Source organism: Coccinella septempunctata, chromosome 7 (assembly GCF_907165205.1).
Source record: "Coccinella septempunctata chromosome 7, icCocSept1.1, whole genome shotgun sequence".
NCBI lineage: Eukaryota > Metazoa > Arthropoda > Insecta > Coleoptera > Coccinellidae > Coccinella > Coccinella septempunctata.
Genome location: NC_058195.1, coordinates 30,609,358 through 30,630,609, shown reverse-complemented (window position 1 = coordinate 30,630,609; position 21,252 = coordinate 30,609,358). Strand labels below are relative to the sequence as shown.

Below are 21,252 nucleotides of genomic sequence, written 5' to 3'. Positions count from 1 at the left end.
AACACAAAAGTAAAACAACAAGTATTGAACAGTGCTACGGAATAGGTTATGTCAAATGCCCACCAACAATCGGATCAAGGAGCTCAAGCACCTACATATGTGAAGCTGGCACCCCCAAAGGCGAATTTTGAAATAAAAATTTCAGGGTCGTTTATCCATCGTAGGTCCATGTTTGTCCACCCTTTTTTTTTCATTTGTCCAGGCACCGTTTTAGAGATATCGGAAAACAACTTTTTTCGGTTAATTTTCTGAGCTGCACCCCCAAATCGCAAAAACTTATTTTGGATGGTACAGATCGTTTGTCCAACGTAAGTCCACGTTTGTCCACCAAATTTTTTCATTTGTCCATCCACAGAACCATAGAAATTCATCTATGCAAATTTTGGAAAGTGTGAAGTGGGTACTTCAAATGAAAATTTTTAACCTAAATTTCAGGATCGGTTCTTCATCGTAAGTCCATGTTTGTCCACCTAATTTTTTCATTTGTCCAGGCACCCTTTGAGAAATATGGAAAAATGAGTTTTTTCAATGCATTTTCTAAGCAGACCTCCCAAATTGCGAAAACGATGGTAAATATAGTTTGTCCAACGTTTGTCCACTTTTGTCCACCAATTTTTTTTATTTTTTCACCTACAGAACCATAGAAATCTATCGTGAAAATTTTTTGGAAGTGTTATTAAGTTGCACAACTAACACAAAATTTTGAACCAAATATTCTGGTTCGTTTACTTTTCGCTAGTTCATTTTTGTACATCAGGAATTTATTTTCATTTCTATCCAGACTTCATTCGCAATTTGGGATGAAAAATTGATTGATGTAAATTCTTCTTTTACTATTCCTAAAATGCTAAAGAATATTTTTCACTGAATTAATCGTTGGTCCATAGCGGATTCACGTTTATCCAATCAAAATTTTCATTCGTCCATAAGCTTATAACAATAACAATATTGAAAAAAAATTCATTATATTCTCTTTTCGACAAGTTTATCATGTTATGTGGCGAAAAGAGCTTTCAGAGGATAAAACAACTAGTAGAGTTGCTCCTCAAAAATTTGTATCACATTTCCATCTATGGTTACTTTTATTAAGAGATGAAGGACTCGAAAGCTGACCTTCGAAAAATCCTGAAAAAGCTGGGTTCAGTTAAAAATTCGTCAAGACGGAACGGTTGCGCCGGGATGGATGAAATTCTCAGATTTATTATTCGAACAGTTGAGAGTTGCTCTTTCAGAATGTGGTTCTGTGAGTGGACAAATAAAAAAAATTGGGTGGACAAAAGGGGACTAACGTTGGACAAACGATATTTACCATCGTTTTCGCAATTTGGGTGACCTGCTCAGAAAATGCACCGAAAAAACATATGTTTCCATATCTTTCGAACGGTGGCTTCACAAATGAAAAAAAAAAGGTGGACAAACATGGACCTACGATGGACAGACGATCCTGAAATTTTGGTTTAAAAATTTTCATTTGGGGGTGCCAACTTCACACTTTCCAAAATTTGCATTGATGGATTTCTGCTGTTCTGTCTATGGACGAATGAAAAAATTGGGTGAACAAAAGTGAACTTAGGTTGGACAAACGATTTATAGGTCCCATAAAAAATACGTCTCTGCAATTTGGGGGTGCTGGTCAGAAAATGCACCGAAACAACTTTTTTTTTCCATATCTCCCAAACGGTGCCTGGACAAATGAAAATAAAAGGTGAACAAACATGGACCTACGATGGACAAAGGGTCCTGAAATTTTGGTTCGAAAATTTTCATTTGGGGGTGCCAACTTCACACTTTCCAAAATTTTCAAAGATTGATTTCTATGGTTCTGTGGGTGGACAAATGAAAAAATTTGGTGGACAAACGTGAACTTATGTTGGACAAACGATCAGTACCATGCAAAATAAGTTTTTGCGATTTGGGGGTGCTTCTCAGAAAATGAACCGAAAAAAGTTCTTTTCCGATATCTCCAAAACGGTGCCTGGACAAATGAAAAAAAAGGTGGCAAACATGGACCTACGATAGACAAACGACCCTGAAATTGTTGTTTCAAAATTCGCATTTGGGGGTGCCAGCTTCACATCGGTCCAGAGACGACGCCGATCACGGAGCGTAACGCAGAGTAGGGATCATGGATCGGAGAGTACCATTTCATGGGAGGAGTGCCCACCAGACGATTACCTAAATAGGCGTGTGAGCACATCGGGATACCACTTTTTTTTGTTTTGATTAGGATGAAAACTCTGCAAGGGTGTGATAGCGAGCACTGGACCGACTTGAATTTTCAATTATTTATAATTTTTTTTTTTTGATGGACCAGTTCATTCATTCATTGCTGAATCCCGTTCGCGGGAATTAAACTACAGAAAGACATAAAAAAAGAACAGACTTATAATTTCTTGGGGCTAATTGCGAATGTGTGCCCTCCTGTGACTGAAGAGACCCAACCGTAACCTACAGGTCCTTCCACACTCCGGGTATGGATAGTCACCAACCAGATCTGGCCGCCGCTGAATTCTTCTCGACTCTCCATTATAAGTGTGCACCATAGATCTCCACTGTGACCTGTTCAACGCTAGTTGTTCCCAGTTATGATAGGCATGAATTGATTTTAGGGATTGATGTAGTGTATCCTCACACCGCTTATACTGGCCTCCTGGTTTCCGGGCTCCCTCTGCCAATTCGCCATACTCATTCATTCATTGCTGTATCCCGTTACCGGGAATAAATCTACAAAAAGAAGAAGAAGAAAAAAACAAAAAATTCGAACAGACTTGTAATTTCTTAGTGCTAGTTGCGACTGTGTGCCCTCCTGTGACTAAAGAGACCCAACCGTGACCTGCAGATCCTTCCACACTCAGGGCATGGATAGTCACCAACCAGATCTGGCCGCCGGTGTATCCTTCTCGATTCTCCATTATAACTGTGTACCAAAGACCTCCACTGTGACCTGTCTAACGCTAGTTGTTCCCAGTTATGATTGGCATTAACTGATTTTAGGGATTGATGTAGTGTATCCTTAAACCGCTTATACTGGCCTCCTGGTTTCCGGGCTCCCTCAGTGAGTTCGCCGTATAGAGATATCTTGGGGAGTCTTGTGTCTTGCATCCTCAGAATATGGCCGCTCCATCTGAGTCGGGCCCTCGTTACTTGAGTCTCAACTGTTGTACAACTCGCGCGCTGCAAGACTTCTGCATTCGAAACTTTATGGAACCATCTGATGTGCATTATCTGTCTTAGATGACGTTGCTGCGTCTGTTCAAGCTGTTTAATATGTCGCCTGTAGGGAGTCCAGCTTTCGCTTCCGTAAAGAAGCGTTGGGAGGACCACTGCTCTGTAAACAGCTGTCTTGGTCTTCAGATTGAGGTCGTGATTTTGAAACACTCTGTCCTTCAGCTTCCAGAATGCCCGTGATGCCGAATTGATACGGTTGTGTATTTCCGTGTCAAGGTTAGCCCTAGTATTTATGAAGCTTCCCAAGTATTTGAACTGCTCGACCTGTTCTAGAGTTTCATTGTCCAGGCTGATATCTGTTTGAAGGCTTTCTGGAGGACTCACCAGGATTTTGGTCTTGTCAATATTGAGTCTGAGGCCTAAAGCTTCGTATATATGTTTATAGGTGTCCATCATTATCTGTAGATCCTCTGAGCTGCTAGCGATGAGTGAACAGTCGTCTGCATATTGAAGTTCCGTGATAAACTTGGTACGGGTTTTTGCTCTGAGGCGCTTCAGGTTAAACAGGCCTCCATCAAATCTGAATCTTATCCCAACACCTCTTACGGGCATGCTCATGTCAGCAATTATCGATACAGCTATGGCGAAAATATTGAACAGTAAAGGCGCTAATACGCAGCCTTGTTTTATTGCAGAGTTGGTTGAGAAATGGTCGGTTGTAGAGCCATTATGCTGTATTCTAGCGGTGTTGTTGGTATGAAGGCTTTTACACACTGCTAGGAATTTTTCGGGTACTCCTAGACGTGCCATGATTTTCCATAGCGCTCTCCGATTCACCGAGTCGAATGACTTGCTTAAATCGATTAAGGCTGTATAAATCCTTGATCGTTGTTCACGGGCCTTTTCTTGTAGCTGTCGCAGTATGAAAATTAGGTCCACCGTACCTCGATTTGGTCGAAAGCCGCACTGGGATTCAGGTAAAAGCTTCTCTAAGAGTGGAACCAGACGATTAGCCATAATCGTCGAGAAAACTTTACCGGCCACGCTAAGCAACGATATGCCTCTGTAATTGTTGCAATTCGACGTATCGCCTTTGTTCTTATAGAGGTTGATAACTAAAGCGTCTCTGAAGTCTTGTGGCACATCTCCCTGTTCCCAGATCTTGCGGAATAGTATTAGGAGACTATTGACAATGTCCTCATCCAAGGCTTTGAATATCTCCGCCGGAATGCCGTCTAGACCAGGTGACTTATCATTTTTCATATTTTTAATCGCACTTATGATTTCCGATATTGAGATTTCATCATCAAGCGATGTCATCGGACTATACGCGGGGAGCAGGTCTAAAATGGATAAATCCGAGTCGTTATTTTGATTCAAGACCTGTGAGTAGTGCTCCTTCCATCTTTCGAGAATTTTTCTATCATCAGTTAGAATAGCTCCATGAGCATCTCTTATAGGAAAGCTAGCTTTTCTGCTTGGACCGTAAATAGTTTTAATAGCTTCGAAAAAACGCCTGTAGTTATGGTTATCGGGGTAAACTTGTATTTCCCTAGCTTTTTCTTTCCACCAGCTGTCCTTGATTTTTCTTATTTCTTGACGGACCTCGCGTTTTATGTTTATGAAACTTATTTGGGCTGCAACATCGCCAGGCTTGTTAATTGCGGTTTTCATCGCTTTGTGTTTTGCGTCCAAAAGGGGTGCGATATGAGTTTCGCTGTCGGCAAACCAGTCTGGGGATTTTCGGGAGCGTTCTGTGCCCAGTATTTCTTTCGCTGTATTTGTAAGGGATGACTTGAAACGGAGCCAATGAGTCTCAATGTCGTCGTTATAATCCGGTGGTGTTAGGCTATCTTTGACGGCAGCTGTGAATTTGTCCTTTGTAGAAGGGTTTTGTAGTTTGGATATTTGAAGGCGCTCTCTTAGATACTTCGGCTTGCGTTGGTATTTTGGGCGCATTGAGATTTTCATTCTCGAGATTACCAGCCTATGATCAGTCCAGCACTCCAGATCTGCTCTGGGTTTAGTGACCAACACCTCTTTCAGATCTTTCCTTCTCACGATCACATAGTCGAGGGTATGCCAATGCCCTGAGCGCGGGTGGCGCCAGGTCCCCCTTGAATTGGGTCTCGTAATAAAATAGGTGTTCGTTATGCACAGATTGTGTTCTGCACAAAGAGCCAGCAGACGTTCTCCATTAGAATTAATGCTGCCTGTGTCGTGTTTCCCTATTATTCCCGGCCATAGTTCTGAGTCTTGACCTCTGCCCACTCCGGCGTTGAAGTCTCCAAGAAGAATAATTCGTTCCCGTTTTGGGATTTTTCTTAATGTCATCATTATAATCCGGTGGTGTTAAGCTATCTTTGACGGCAGATATGAATCTTTTTTTTGTAGAAGGGTTTTGTAGTTTGGAGATTTGAAGGCGCTCTCTTATATACTTTGGCTTGCGTTGGTATTTTGGGAGCAATGAGATTTTCATTCTCGAGATTTCCAGCCTTATGATCAGTCCAGCATTCCAGATCTGCTCTGGGTTTAGTGACCAACACCTCTTTCAGATCTTTTCTTCTCACGATCACATAGTCGAGAGTATGACAATGCCCTGAGCGCGGGTGGCGCCAGGTATCCCTTGAATTGGGTCTCGTAATAAAATAGATGTTCGTTATACACAGATTGTGTTCTGCACAAAGAGCCAGCAGACGTTCTCCGTTCGAATTGATGCTGTCTGTGCCGTGTTTCCCTATTATTCCCGGTCACAGTTCTGAGTCTTGACATCTGCCCACTCTGGCGTTGAATGTCTCCAAGGAGAATAATTCGTTCCCGTTTTGGGATTTTACTTTATGTAACAACGAGTGTTTCGTAGAAGGTGTCCTTTGAGTTGTCAGCGGAGTTCAAAGTGGGTGTGTATACTGCAATGATGTTCACAAACGATTTATTCGCTGCAGGAAAGCGTAGGGTCATCAAACGTTCTGAGATGTCAACTGGTTTTTCGGTTAGTTTGGCGGCCAGGTCGTTCCTAATGGCAAAGCCTACGCCATGTTGTCTGATTTCGCCTTCCGACAAGCCTTTCCAGAAAAAAGTATACGCTTGTTTCACCAAGCTACCATCGTCCGAAAAGCGTGTCTCGCTTAAGGCAACTATTGCAATATATGTACGTTGCAGTTACTTATCGATAAGGGCAGTACGTCTCTCTGGTCGGTCGGCCCTGGGGTTGTCTAGCAAGGTTCTGATGTTTCATGCTGCAAAAGCTATGTGCTTTTCATTGGTGGTTGTACGATGATTCACTCGCGCAGGCACCCTCCCCCGGAGATCCGAATGTGAGGGTGTTTTACCTCCGGATACAAATTTTGTCTTGTTCGACTGATCCATCTTCTTGTAGGAGCTGCGTTAGAAGGTGCACTGGTAACGTTGTCAGTTCAACTTTGGTTGCGGTTTCGCCTAGATTATCTTGTGGTACAGGTATCCTGAGACGACAAGGTCTAAGTCGTAACTTATGCAACGCAGAGAGCCAGTTCCTGCTCAAGTCGATGTTCAGGCTAGGTAATTGTGGGAAACAGAGTTATACCGCTCATGTTCGGTCGCCAGAGCCTCGTTCGTAAGAACAGGGTGCACCGCGAGTAGGTGAGGTTGGCATTTGAGAGGAGAGGCTATAGAACGCATCCATTCCCCTTACACCCCCATGGACTAGTTACCCCCTTATTGAATTGAAGTTGTGTCTTCAACGCAACTTAGATAAGTCTCGTTTTTAATGGTCGTTTCTCTGAATATTCCAGTTGAAGCAATGCCACACCGTCTGATTGGGATTTCAGTTTTAATTTAGATTTAGAAATATTTTTCAGAATCCTGATTAATGAATTCAAATTCTGTAAAACTGAAATTTCCATCAGTAATCCGCAGTAGTAATCCAAAACAAAGAAAAAGTGTCTTTCTGCATTCAGCGTTGTTTTTTCCGTCCACAAAAACACGCCGAGTTCAGCATAAAACAACGTGGATTGCAGACAACGACAGTTTCTTTCACCGATAAAAAGATAATACCGCCACCGAGAATATTTCTTCTGGGGAGAATTTTCGAGAATACCGAATTTTTTCATGCAATTTTGATCACATGACCTTCCACATGCTGGAAAGTTGATAAATAGGGCCGCACCACCAGACGGTCATTCATTATTCGGTAATTATTCATGATTCGGCGATTGTCTTAATCTTTGTTGGACAGATTTTACATTGTTCAGCTCTTGATTTCGGTATTCCTTATTTAGCTCTTAATTCTCGATAAGTTATTTTTTTTTGTTGCAATCGATTTAGACGTGTGACCGTACCGGAGTGAACCGTAAGTCTTTTCCTGATACCGCATACTTAGTGATTCAAAATTTCATTCTTTTATTTGTTTAATTGTTAATACTTATTGTTTATCCCCCTGTTTAACGCAGACTTCTGTCGTCTGGCTCTCTGGTGAACCAAGACCAATCGATGGAAATCTCGAAGTTCTTCCGTTGGTAATGCTTGGCGTGTACACCCAAAGTTGCCACGGAAAGACCACAGTAGCCTACCCCGTCCTACCCCTGTTGTGTTCCGTTTAGTTTTCTCGTTTACCGCAGATTTTTGTCGCCTGACTCTCTGGTGACGGAAACCAATCGGTCTCGAAGTCTTTCTGCTGGTAATGCTTGGCGTGTACACCTAAGGTTACCACGGACAGACCACGATAAACTACCCCGTTATCCTGTAAATTGTCCCGTTTGTTGAATATTTTCAATTCTGATTGGTCTGTACACTGAAAATCACTGAAAGTGCTCGGAATCAAACCCATCGCTAAATTAACCGATTACAGGGACTTGGATCTTTCTGAGACAACCGGTTGCTGTAAATTTTGTTAAACCCCGTACATTCCTCATTGTCTCAAAAAGAATCAAAGTGACCACTACTGATTTCTTTCTTTCTTCAATACCTGATATTTTGACTGAATATTATTAATTCGAATATTTTTTAATTCATTAATTTCACTATGTTGATTTTGAGTTTCTGATCACCGTGACAGATTGATTGTTGCATTTTTGTTTTCCTTATTTGAACTGGGTCATCAATTTCCTTGACTTGGAAATTATTGTATGGTTCATTGTAATTTAGATTATTGTAATAAATTCGGTTTTAAAGTACTTGTTATCGCTACCACCTTAGATAATCCCGAACTCTGTCTCCGACTATTAGGTACCTGGGTGGTTTTGCTTTTTCTCCCTATTGAAAGAATAGCTGGCGCTCGAGATTAAATCCTTGAAAACCGAACCCGTTAAAATGTGTTTCTCAACACTTGTTGCAAGTTCCCTGTTTTATGTTTTTTTGTTGTATCTACTTTGGAACACCATTGAGAAAATAATGTGTTTCGGCGCACGTTTTGGGCGCTGCTGAATGTCTGACAGACCCCATTTTTTATGAAGGAGAAAAGTAAAATTCCATTTCATTAAAGGAAGGCAGAAATTTCAATTTTATTTGATTCGAATATTCGAGAATAAAACAGGAAATTGGCAGACATTAATTCGGTTGCTAGAAAGAGGCAGACATCCTAAAAGTTTCAAAATACTACCATCTCAGGAAGGCTAAAATTTTGATATTACATCATTTAGAGATTTGAGAGTGACACATGAAATTGGCTGATCAATGTTACGATATTCTTGTTAGTCGTAGATAAAGTATAGTAGTCAACTTGCGGTAATGGTCATGATGAATCACTACAAACGTCATCTGTTTTAGTTATAACCTACATTACCGATCGTTAAATAATATAATATTATTTTCGACTATTTTAAAGAATAAAACTGTCGAATTACCTTTATCCATTGTTATGTCGTTGAAAACACAGTGTTGTAGAACAATCATAATTTGATTCCATATGTGGTGTTTCTGCGATAATACGAGCATCGGTTTGTGATTGGTCAGACAGTGTAGAAATTTTGCGTTAGCGAAAAAGTCCATCTTAAGCCCGTTTGAATCAGCCGAGAATTCTCTAGAGAATTTACTCGAGAATTCATGCGCCGTGAATTCTTTGCCGTTACATACGCACTTTCGGTAGAATTCACTGTTCAGTTGCATACAAAATAATCTCTGCCGTTTTTTTACCAAAATTTGGTATAGAATTCTCCAGAGAATTCGTGGGTGTTACAAACTGGCTTAAGACTACCACAATCTCAGCAAGCAAGTTGGAAGAATTATATCTGCTGACTGTGAAATGTCAATACCCATAAGTAGTTTAGACTTATTTTCAGTCACTCAAGAAACCTCGAGTTCGCAGAATGTTAACGAAAGTGTTCAACCACCAAAATGAATCTTTTCATCGAAAATAAACATTGAAATGCATGAAATTTCGAAAACAAGATCCACTTTTCACGACCACTCAACAAACGGCGATCTTCCGATCGGTGGGATCAAACGACATGACAGTTATGGTCTTTCTGTTGAAAACCAGATTGATGGTGGCTGGTTGGTTCGATTCAGATCGTAAAATCTGTTCATTTTTGGAATTTTATGTGTCTGAATTGAACTCTATTATCATTTTCAGCCTTGATATGAAGGCATTATACTACTTTCTAATTTTGTATCTATTTACTTATTTGCAGAACTGTGGACGCCATGAATTCAACTATAGGATTCATACTTTCTCCTCTGCAGCTCATCATTCTACTTGGTCTTCTAGTGTTTCTGGAGTTCCGTGTAGTTTTGGTAATTAGGGTTGAATTTTTATGCATTCTGTAGAACGATAAGAAAACGATATTGAACTGATAAAATCAATTTAGGTACCGTAAAACGGGGCTACTTGAAAACGGCGAGGTAACTTGAAAATTTCAGTCGTCACTGCTTAAGTCACATGCCACCGGCTTCTTGTGTGAAATTTAAGGTACGTATGAGAGTCGAACGCTTCTACACTTGTCAGTTGGTAGATTAGATGATAAGCGGGAGGTTTGTTGTGCTTGCAGTTAAGAATTGAGCGGACTGTATATTGTTTCGCTGGTTCGGAGGCTGAATTTAGAATAATAATTTAGAGAACCATCAATAAATAAGAAAAATCTTATCTTGAGAGGTTGGGGCTGTTGCTTGGAAAACCCGCAATTCTCCGAAATCCAGCTGGCCAGAGGACGGGAGTCTCGCAAAGAGATCCTTGTACAGAGAGGGGCCCAAATCTCCTATCTGAATGGGGTTATTGATGGTTCTTTCTAGTGCCTTTCTCAAGAAATGGAATCAAACAGTGAAACTTCACTATCAGAAGCACTAAATGTCGTAAAGTACTCGGAAACTGAGTAATTTTTGAAGGAAACGGCAGAACAATAACTTTGAAAATCGCGCAATATTAAAATCAAGAAAACTCGGAAGCAATCTATATTATTCTGATTCTTTTTCATTCCGCTCAACACATGTCGCGTTATCGAGAAGAATTCAAAAATCGTGTATATCATGACATCTGTTGACATATCAAATAAATTAGAAGGATGAAACCATGAAATCCGAAGAAATCCATATTCGGCGTTAACATACCGCCCACCAAATTTATAATTATAAATTTAAGCAATTGATTGAAAGTTACAAAAAAAAACAAAAAAAAAACAATGGATGCTGTGAAATGAAATCCTACAAAAAACACATAGAGAGACAACAAACCTAATTAAAAGGGAAACTATTCGCCTGAAATACCTCCCATTGGCCAACTTAACGGGTACGTATGGACATCCCGGATGTAAACGACATCACCTATTTTAGGGAGGGTGGAACTGGTCCACTTGTGTCTCTGCATTAAAGTGTTCAGATACTGCTTTGACCAAAGTGTCCAAAAGGCTTGTACCATTTGTCTCAGGCGAGTCCATCTGTCACGGACCGTTATTCTCTCTGGCAAGGGAGATTCAGGAGCGGCTAAAAGTTGCGTACCAACCAGAAAATGTCCAGGAGACAGGTAATCACACTCTGATGGGTCATCTGACAAAGGACACAATGGACGGCTATTTAACACCGCCTCGATTTGGCAGAATATGGTACTCTATTCTTCGAAAGTGTAAAGCTCCTTACCTATCATGCGTAAGAGAAGGGATTTCGCGAATTTCAGCCCAGCCTCCCAAATTCCGCCGAAGTTTGGGGCGTAGGGGGGATTGAAACGCCATCTAACCTCCCCTGCAGCAAGAAAGTCCGCAATTTCACTTTGGTGCTGCAATAAGAAGCTATATGCTTCCTTCAGTTGCTTGGCAGCGGCGATAAATTTTCGACCCTGGTCTGAAAGAATTTCAGATGGTAACCCTCGTCTAGCAATGAAACGTGAGAGACAAGCCAGAAAGGCGGAAGCAGTGAGCTCGGAAACAAATTCCAAATGAATTGCTTTGGTTGCTACGCATACAAATAAGGCGAGATATCCTTTTGTGGTTCGAAATTTTCTAAGTTTAGTGTCGCGAACCATGAAGGGACCGGCAAAGTCAACACCGGTAGTGTTGAACGGACTGGAGATGTTGACTCGGGAGGCTGGAAGATCTGCCATAGTTGGCTGGAAAGGGGACGCTCGGAATCTGAAGCAGGTTTTACATTGTCGAATACACTTACGAATTAAGGAGCGAGATGAAAGAATCCAAAATGTTCTCCTTAACAGAGCCTGAACATTGTTGGGTCCAGAATGGAGGGAAGCCAAATGAAAATGTTTACACAGAAGTGTAGACAGAAAACATGATTTAGGAAGCAAAAGTGGATGCCTTGAATCAAACTCCAAGTTAGAAAATTTCAATCTACCGCCCACCCTGAGAAGACCGCGTGAGTCTAAAAAGGGAGCGACAGATTGTAGTTGTTTGGAAGGAGGCTGCTTTTTACAAAGGGACTTCAAGTCCGCAGAAAAATGAACATGTTGAACAATATGAACCAGTGACACCGTGGCATCATTCAACTCATCCACAGTCAGACTTTCTTTCCTCAATACAGAGGAAGTTTTTCTAGAGCGACAATTATGAATAAATCGATTTATCCATCCCATGACTCTACGAAGTAGAAGATAACTGGAAAATTTGGACTCAAACATTTCATAGATTTCAGTGGGCTCTATTTTGTGAGTCACCAGAGCCACTGAAACATTTTTCGTTTCAGGTAAAGTCTCTGAAACTTCAGAAGGACGGAAGGGTCCAGGCCAGTCCATATTGGAATCCATTATCATTGAGAAACCGTTCAATCAAGTTTTCAGATTTTCTTCATTCAAAAAATAATCAGGATAGCAACCCCGGGAAGCTAAGTCAGCTGGATTTTCCAGACCGGGAACATGAGACCAAAGAGCATTCTTTGTGTCTTCTACGATTTGAGTCACTCTGTTGGCGACGAAGGTCTTCAACAAGTGAGGGGGTGTATGGATCCATGACAAAACAATTTGAGAGTCACAGAATAGCCGGACGGTTGAAATTGACGGTATACTCTCTGAAATTCGTTTGACCAACTTGGCCAATAAACAAGCTCCGGACAGTTCAAGACGAGGAATACTCAAGATCTTTAATGGGAGCAACTTTACTTTTGGCTTGCCACAAATGGGAACGACGAAAACCAGTTGATTCAAAACACAAATAGACCACTGCTGCGTAGCCACTTTCGGAGGCATCACAAAATCCGACAATTGAAACGGAATCATAAGCTGAGGGGATGACAAAACGAGGAATTTTTAATTTATTCAAATAAGGTATTGAAGATACAAATTTCAACCAAGTCGTTTCTAAAGAGGGAGGAACAGGAAAATCCCAATCTAATTTAAGCAACCACAACTTTTGAAGTACAGACTTCATGAAGAACGTTATAGGAGACAAGTAACCTAAGGGATCAAAAGTTTTCGCAATGAAGGATAAGATGTTACGCTTTGTACATGGGGAATTGAAAGGTTGGACATGAAAAGTGAATGCATCTATAGAAGGTTCCCAAGATAATCCTAAGATTTTAAGGGATTCGCAGCCATCTGAGAACCGTATAGGACTTTCTCTGTGATCCTCTGGGAGACTAGATAGTAATTCGGGGTGGTTCGTTGACCATTTTCTGAGTTCGTAGCTTGCTCTACTCAGCAATTCACGCAACTCATTCCTTAAGAAATCGGCAGTCTCGACATCTTTGGCGCCGCTTATCACGTCGTCAATATATATTTGGTTCGTTATAGCATATGAGGCCAGAGGAAAGCATTCACCCTCATCCTTCACCAACTGTTTCAGCACTCGTTGTGCCAAATACGCTGAAGGAGTCAATCCGTAGGTAACGGTGTTCAGTTCAAACTCTGCGATTGTATCTGAACCAGGAGGACGCCAATAAATATGTTGGAATCGTCTATGCTCAGGAACAATAAGGGTCTGACGATACATTTTTTGTATGTCGGCACATAAAGCAATTGCCTGCAAGCGAAATTCAGAAATAATGTCTTGTATGTCAGATTGCAATTTTGGACCCTTTAGAAGACGCTCATTCAAAGAAATGCCTGTCGAATCTGGATCTGAAGCATTGAATACCACTCTCAATTTTGTTGTGGAACTTGTCTCTTTCATGACAGCGTGATGAGGAATTATGTATGAGGATGTAGAGGAAGTTATAGACATGTGACCAAGATTATGATATTCTGTCATGAAATTTTGATACATGTTGAATTTTTCTGGTTGCTTTAAGAGTCTCTGTTCAAGACGTTTGAATGAAGCGTGTGATCTAGAGCAATTTGATCCGAGGGGTGTTGCATTTGGTATGAAAGGAAGTGCTACTATGTAACGCCCATCTTTGTCCCGAGAGTGGGTACTAAGAAAATGCTCTTCCACCAACTCATCCTGTGGATCGGGCGGGGAACTAGGTGAGACTTCCTCTGTTTCCCAAAACTCTTGGAGGGCTGAACTGATGTCACAATGCACATGTAGAGAGGTGGCAATAGATTCCGAAGTTTCAGAAGACGTGGGACCAACCAGAACCCATCCGAAGATAGCATTGACCGCAGTTGGGTTACCAGGAATAGACTGAATACCATCAATCAAAAGTTGAGGGAGCAAATCGGCTCCAATCAGAAAATCTACTGGAGAAGGTAAGTCGAAATCATCATCCGCCAGTTGCAAATTCGCAGAGGGAGTTCCGAAGGAGGAAGCGGATGCGAAATGTTATCAAGAACGACAGCATGGCCTTTGACCAACCGAGAGGAATGTCGTGAATGTAACGAAACATCAACGGACCCAAATATACGCAAGTTCGATTGACCTAAACCTGAAACAGAACACGTAGAGGGACAAATTTTCAAACCCAAGCAGGAAACACTGGACTTAGTAATGGCAGAAATATGAGAGCCAGGGTCATAAACAGCTCTGAGTATGTGTTTTTGACCTGTAACATCCTCAATTAGGAGACTTATAGTACCAAGAAGAATTGGTGAACTACCAGAAGATGCGATGCATGACACAGACTGAATGGGTTCAGCTTCAGATGAGTCACGACCATGAGGTTACATTAAGTGAATTCTGGGTAGCGGTGGGAGACGCAGTGACAGAAGAGGAGTGTAGAGAGGTATGATGTCTATTTGTTTTACAGTGGCGGCATACAGAACGAGAATTACAGTTTTCTCTACGATGTCGACCTAAACAGTTGAAACAGCGTGAATTTTCTCTGAGATATTTATATTTATCATTCAATGTCATATTCTGATACCGTGAACATTGATGCAAAAAATGCGAACTTTTACACAAGGGGCAAGCGAAAGTTCTACCATCAGAAGGAGAAGAATCTGTAGAGTTCACTAAAAGAACGTTTGAGCCGTGCGATCTTGGTCTCGGAATATTGCTATCAGCGGTTTTAGAAAGTTCCATTATACGAATTTGCTGCGTTACGAACTCAATTAATTGTTTATAGGTGGGAATGCCTTTTGATGGCAACTTATTTTCAAAAGCACGTTTAGTGTTCGAATCTAAGTTATTCAAAGCCAAAGAAAATAACAGAAAATCTGCAAGATCTGGAATTTTTAAAGATTTTATTGAATTCACGGCTGTTTCATGATTATGTAAAAAATCTTTGAGCGATGACAGTGAAGGATGAGAGAGAGACTTGAATTGCAGTAATTTCGAAAAATAAACAGAAGCAAGGCGTCTAGGGTTTTGGTAACGCTGAACTAAAGCATCATACGCTATAGCGTATGCATCATAGCGTATAGCATCATACGTATAGCGTACTACGATATATCGTAGTTATCAGGAATCAACTGAAGGCCACTGATAACAGCTAGAGCTTCACCCTTAAGTGTGGTTTTCAAATATTGAAATTTTTATGTTTTGTCTATCATGGAGTTTTCATGAACCAATTAGTCATATATATAAGGAAATGAATTCTACCCAATTATCTATTTTACCATCGAATGAAGGAAGTGCAATAGTCGGAAGCATCTGTGGTACTGGTGTAGTGCTAGGGGTGGTATCAGATGTGGTCAAAACTGCATTTTGTTTCGCTAAATCACACTGTATACTATGAATGGAGGCTAGTATCTCCTCAAACGAGGCTTGTACTTGAGAGATCTCGATTTTATCCTTCTGAGGCATATTCTCGTTGAGTGCCTCTATTTCATTTTGAACTTCTTCAAATTTGTCAGAATATTTAGGAAGTTGATTGACAAATCTTTAGCAAGATTATCAAAAGAATATGTTTTGCACTTATTAAAAATAGATGTAACGTTCGCGAAAATATTATCCCTCTGAGACAAAAGTTTACTGTGAACTTTCATCAGTTCAGGATCAATCGATTCCGGTTTAGCTTTTGAAGTCATTGTAAATGAACTGAAATTTCCGAAAACTCACGGAAGAAAGTTAAATCTGGCAACGTCAAATGAAAGATTTCCGTTTCACCGGCAACGTCGCAAGGGAATTCAAAATGAAGAATGCTTTGTACAAAAAATCGAAGCTGAATTTGAATATTCGAAATTACAAAATTCGGCACGAGAGGACCATGTTAAGAATTGAGCGGACTGTATATTGTTTCGCTGGTTCGGAGGCTGAATTTAGAATAATAATTTAGAGAACCATATAATAAATAAATAAGAAAAATCTTACCTTGAGAGGTTGGGGCTATTGCTTGGAAAACCCGCAATTCTTCGAAATCCAGCTGGCCAGAGGACGGGAGTCTCGCAAAGAGATCCTTGTACAGAGAGGGGCCCAAATCTCCTATCTGAATGGGGTTATTGATGGTTCTTTCTAGTGCCTTTCTCAAGATATGGAATCAAAGACTGAAACTTCACTATCAGAAGCACTAAATGTCGTAAAGTACTCGGAAACTGAGTAATTTTTGAAGGAAACGGCAGAACAATAACTTTGAAAATCGTGCAATATTAAAATCAAGAAAACTCGGAAGCAATCTATATTATTCTGATTCTTTTTCATTCCGCTCAACACATGTCGCGTTATCGAGAAGAATTCAAAAATCGTGTATATCATGACATCTGTTGACATATCAAATAAATTAGAAGGATGAAACCATGAAATCCGAAGAAATCCATATTCGGCGTTAACAGCTAGCTAATAGTGATTTTGTCCCTTTAAAAAAAAGTAAGTTTTATATATTCTTTATTTATCTATATACTTCCTATTACACAAAGAAACCTATGAGCAATGTAACACAGTCACATTTTTTTTGGAAGAGACTAGCATTCCCTTAGACAATCTAATATCAAAACATAGATAGATAGATAGATAGATACTTTATTGATTCCAAACAATTACAATGAAAGAGGAACAGGTCAAAACAACAACACAATACATTAGGTGAGTACAGGTCTGTGTTTACAGTAGTCCCTGAGCTCAGCAAGATTATAGGGTTCACAATTCATTATGAAAGCATTTAGTGTTTTCTTAAATTTTCTAATACAAGAAATGTACCTGAAAGAGGGAGGAAGGACATTAAATACTGCCATACATTCTACAGATCTTTCTCTCAAAGTTGTTACACGAAAAGGTACATGAAATGCTTCTATTTTCCTTGTGTTATTAACATTCCTAAACTTATCAAAATAATGAGAATGCTTAAAGAAAAAAACTAGTAATTTAAAAATATACAACCCATGGGCTGTTAAAATATTATTTAACCTAAACAAGCCTCTGCAAGAATCTCTATATCCTAGGAATAACATTGTTCTCAAGGCCTTCTTCTGTATAATAAAAATTTCATTCATAAATGATGAACTACCCCAGAAAATTATACCATAGGAGAGAAGAGAATGGAAATTAGCATAGTATACCGATTTCAGATATCTTAAATCGAGTATACCTCTGAGCATGAAGAGAGTATAGCATGCAAAGTTAAGTCTCTGACCAAGCTTATCCGTGTGAGGTCCCCATTTCAGGTGCCTGTCGAGAATGATTCCCAGGAATCGAACCTGATCGTGTACCTCGATTCGACCATCCAAAATATCAATTGACTTGGGATAAGTCTGCCTGGATTTGTCGCTATGGAAAAATAAACATTGTGTCTTATTGATGTTTAGAACCAGATTATGAGCACACAACCATTCCCTTACAATGGTGAGCAGATTAGCTGCCTCATTTATAGTTGATGTGATAATATGAGATTTTATCAGATAATTTATATCATCAGCAAATTTTCTTAATGATATTTGACAGTTCTCTAATTTTGGAAAACTGTTGACGGATCCCGTAACACCAGCCACACCCCGAAACGCCCCCGGCAAGAAATTGATATAGACCATATATCTCGTGTTTAACTAGCCATTGGTGTAGAAATTCATTTTTTATTGTCATTTCAGGGGCTACTTGAAAATGGTGCGATTTTACAAAAGCAAGCCAGGAAGGCGAAAATATCGAGACTATGATAATGAAACTCTTCAGCTCACATTTTTTCAAGCGTTGAATACATCGGCATCGTCGAAAAAAATTAAATAAAGAAACGGCTTCTCCAATACGAAATTTCAAGAAAAGGTCGAATGAAATTTAAAGACTTGATTTAGAATCGTTGTAGTTGTTTTTTTTTTATTTCACCTTTAATATTTTTGCAATCAGGTTGTAAGTTCCTACTTACCACTAAATAAAAAATAATAATAATAATAAATATTTTTTTTTTTGCTATAACTACTGTGCTTTTTATTAAATGAACTACCTACCTAAAGGTTTTATCAACAGTTCAAAAAGGTATTTTGCGGTTCAAGTATTGTGAGTATACTGGCGTTTAAATGCTATTTCCAAACAAATTTCATTTAGCCCCATCATTGGGTTATTTGAAAAATGTCTTTTTCTCCAATATGGGGAGGGCTAGATGTTTTCTGAGTATTACACGTGTTAGACCTTAACCCAAAGTAAGCTAAAATAATTTTAATTTCGATGAACGTATCTTTGTTACAGCGAGGTAGGACCTTAAATTTGGGAAAGTGTATCAAGTAGCCTCTTTTTACGGTACCTCTTTTCTGTTTGTTTTTTGAGAAGAGAACTGTGTGAAAATTTTTCGGATAAAAAAAGAATTATATTCCCTCTTGGAAGGCGTATGGGTGAATATAAGATTTTTTGGGTTTGTGGGTGTTCGAAATCCCATCCTCAATTTTAATTCGATAATAATAATTATATGAACATTTTACGGCTGACCAATAATGGAAAGGAAAGCGATGAAAACTGCCTGACAGGACACATACAAAACGAGACGAGACGAGACGAGAATAATACAGATCACCACTGCCTCGACACTCTGAAACAGAAGTTAACACTGCGACACGCCTGAGGAGATATAAAAGCAATTATAGCAGAAGCTTTTGACTGGTCACTCACATCGCCTAATAAAAAAATTGGATTGAAAAGTTACCATAGAACAATTCTGGACCGAACAATCATCTACAAAACCTTAGTTTAATGCAGATACTAGATAGCTTCTTCTTCTTAATCCGCCGTCTCCACGCGATCCACCTGGCAAGCAGAATTCTTGAAGTTACTGTCCTGAAGACATCCGTCGATGTACACCCGTACCATCTTCTAAGATTTCTCAACCATGAATTTTTCCTCCTTCCCACCGATCTTTTGTCCTGAATTTTGACCTCGATTATCAGTCTTAGGACCTCGTATTTTGCACCTCTCATAACGTCTCCGATATATTGAGTTTTTCTTTTCTTGATTGTACTGAGGAGTTCCAGCTGCTTTCTCATTCGGGCAAGAACTACAGCATTTGTTATTCTCTGTACCCAAGATAGTTTCAACATGCATCTATACAAGCACATCTCAAACGCCTGCAGATTCTTCTCCAAATTTTGATCGAGGGTCCATGCTTCGCATCCATACAATAGTGTGGAGAAAATGTAGCACCTGATCAGCCGAACCCTGAGATGCAAAGTCCTGATCTAGTGGAGAATTTCTTCATCGCAATGAATGCTCTCCTTGCTTGTTCAATACGTGTTCGGATCTCCTTCTTTTTGTCGCACTGATAAAATAATCAATTATGGTTTCGAGATAATTGAAGGTTTTAACCTATTCTACCCTAATTCGATTGATTGATAAGTTGGCATTTACTTCAGTTTTTGCGAACACAAGCAGCTTAGTTTCAAATATATTAATTTGCAGGCCATAGTACTAACTACGTTGTACTATCTTATCGATCATAAACTGTAGATCCTGCATGTTATCTGCAAGTACTACGGTGTCATCCGCATATCTTATGCTATTTATATGGTTTGAAGATAAAAAGTCTGAATGTTTGAAATATGAATCGATGCAGCATGATATGATAACACTATGAACACGCTATCAGGGAACTACACAACTGGAAAACACCTGAACCTGATGATTTACAAAACTTCTGGATCCAAAATCTTTGGATCGGGCATGAAAAATTAACCTCCACAATAAACGATATCATTGAAAATTCTGAGAGAATGCCATCAGCAGATTCAACACATGGCACAGCATACCTATTACCTAAAGTGCAAATGAATAAGAAGGCCCTACCAAATATCGACCAATCACATGCCTTCGAACAAATTAATCATATCGTTCATTTCGAAACGAATTTAAAACCATTGTGAAAAAAAATCAACGCCACGTAACAGCAAGTATGTACCAAACACTAGTGATGCCCAAGTCTCATCTCGTCTCGTCTCGTCTCGCTGATAAGACATAAAGTCTCAACTGGAGTCGCATCTCGAGTTTTGTTTCGAGCGAGAGTCTCGTGAAAGTTTTGTAGTCTTGTGTAATTTTTTACAATTATTTGCCTTTAGAAATATAATTAAAGTAGTGATAATTCTTTCAAATTTGTTGAATAAATAGAGTGCTTCACGACGTTATTGTTATAATATATACAAAAAAATTAAAATTGAAATTTGAAGTACAGGGTGCGCAAAATTGGTGATACCTGCACTACAACTTTTTAACCCAACGAGATAGAGAAAAATGAATGTACCATTCATGTCATCTTTTTTCGAGAAACTAATGATGCCATAAACTGCATTCCTCTATCTTCTTTCGTTTTTGAGTTATAGGCCAAAATTAAAATTTGGACGATTTCAACTTTGGTCATTATCTCCGTTTCTGTTTGTGCTAGGATGTTGAAATAAAGACATAATACAGACACTTTTTTATAGCAATCCAGTGGCGTACTATAATTTTTTCCTACAGGTTTATTAGCTGAGCTATAACATAAAGTTGTGTTTTTTCTCATGAGAACAGTAGTTTAAGATGACTAAGAAAGAATCGCCATTTTTTTTACCGTTTCAGAAATACATCATACATCGCCCTCAGCCTTTCTAAGTCATTTTAAACTACTGTATTCATGAACATCTTTATGTTATAGCTCAGCAAATATACCTGTTGGAAAAATCACAGTACGGCACTGAATTGCTATCAAAAAAGTGTCTGTATAATGTCTTTATTTCAACATCCTAGCTTAAACAGAAACGGAGATAATGACCAAAGTTGAAATTCTCATTTTGACCTGTAAATTGAAAATAAAAAAAGATAGAGTAATGCAGTTGATGGCATCATTAGTTTCTCGAAAAAAGACGACCACAATGTGCCATGCATTTTCCTCTGTCTCGTTGGGTTGAAAAAGTTGGAATTCAGGTATCACCAATTTTGCCCACCCTGTACACAGGTATCGAAGCCTTCTACAGACACA

The 21,252-nt window shown here is 39.5% G+C and overlaps 1 protein-coding gene across 1 annotated transcript in view; it reads left to right on the top strand.

The window, feature by feature from the left end:
* LOC123316247 overlaps positions 1 to 21,252 on the top strand; it is a 99,021-nt gene that overhangs the window by 72,682 nt on the left and 5,087 nt on the right. The window contains exon 2 of the mRNA XM_044902214.1: positions 9,774 to 9,876. Within this exon, the coding sequence (XP_044758149.1) occupies positions 9,787 to 9,876 (90 nt within the window). The 5' untranslated portion in view covers positions 9,774 to 9,786. The remainder of the gene's footprint in view (positions 1 to 9,773; positions 9,877 to 21,252) is intronic.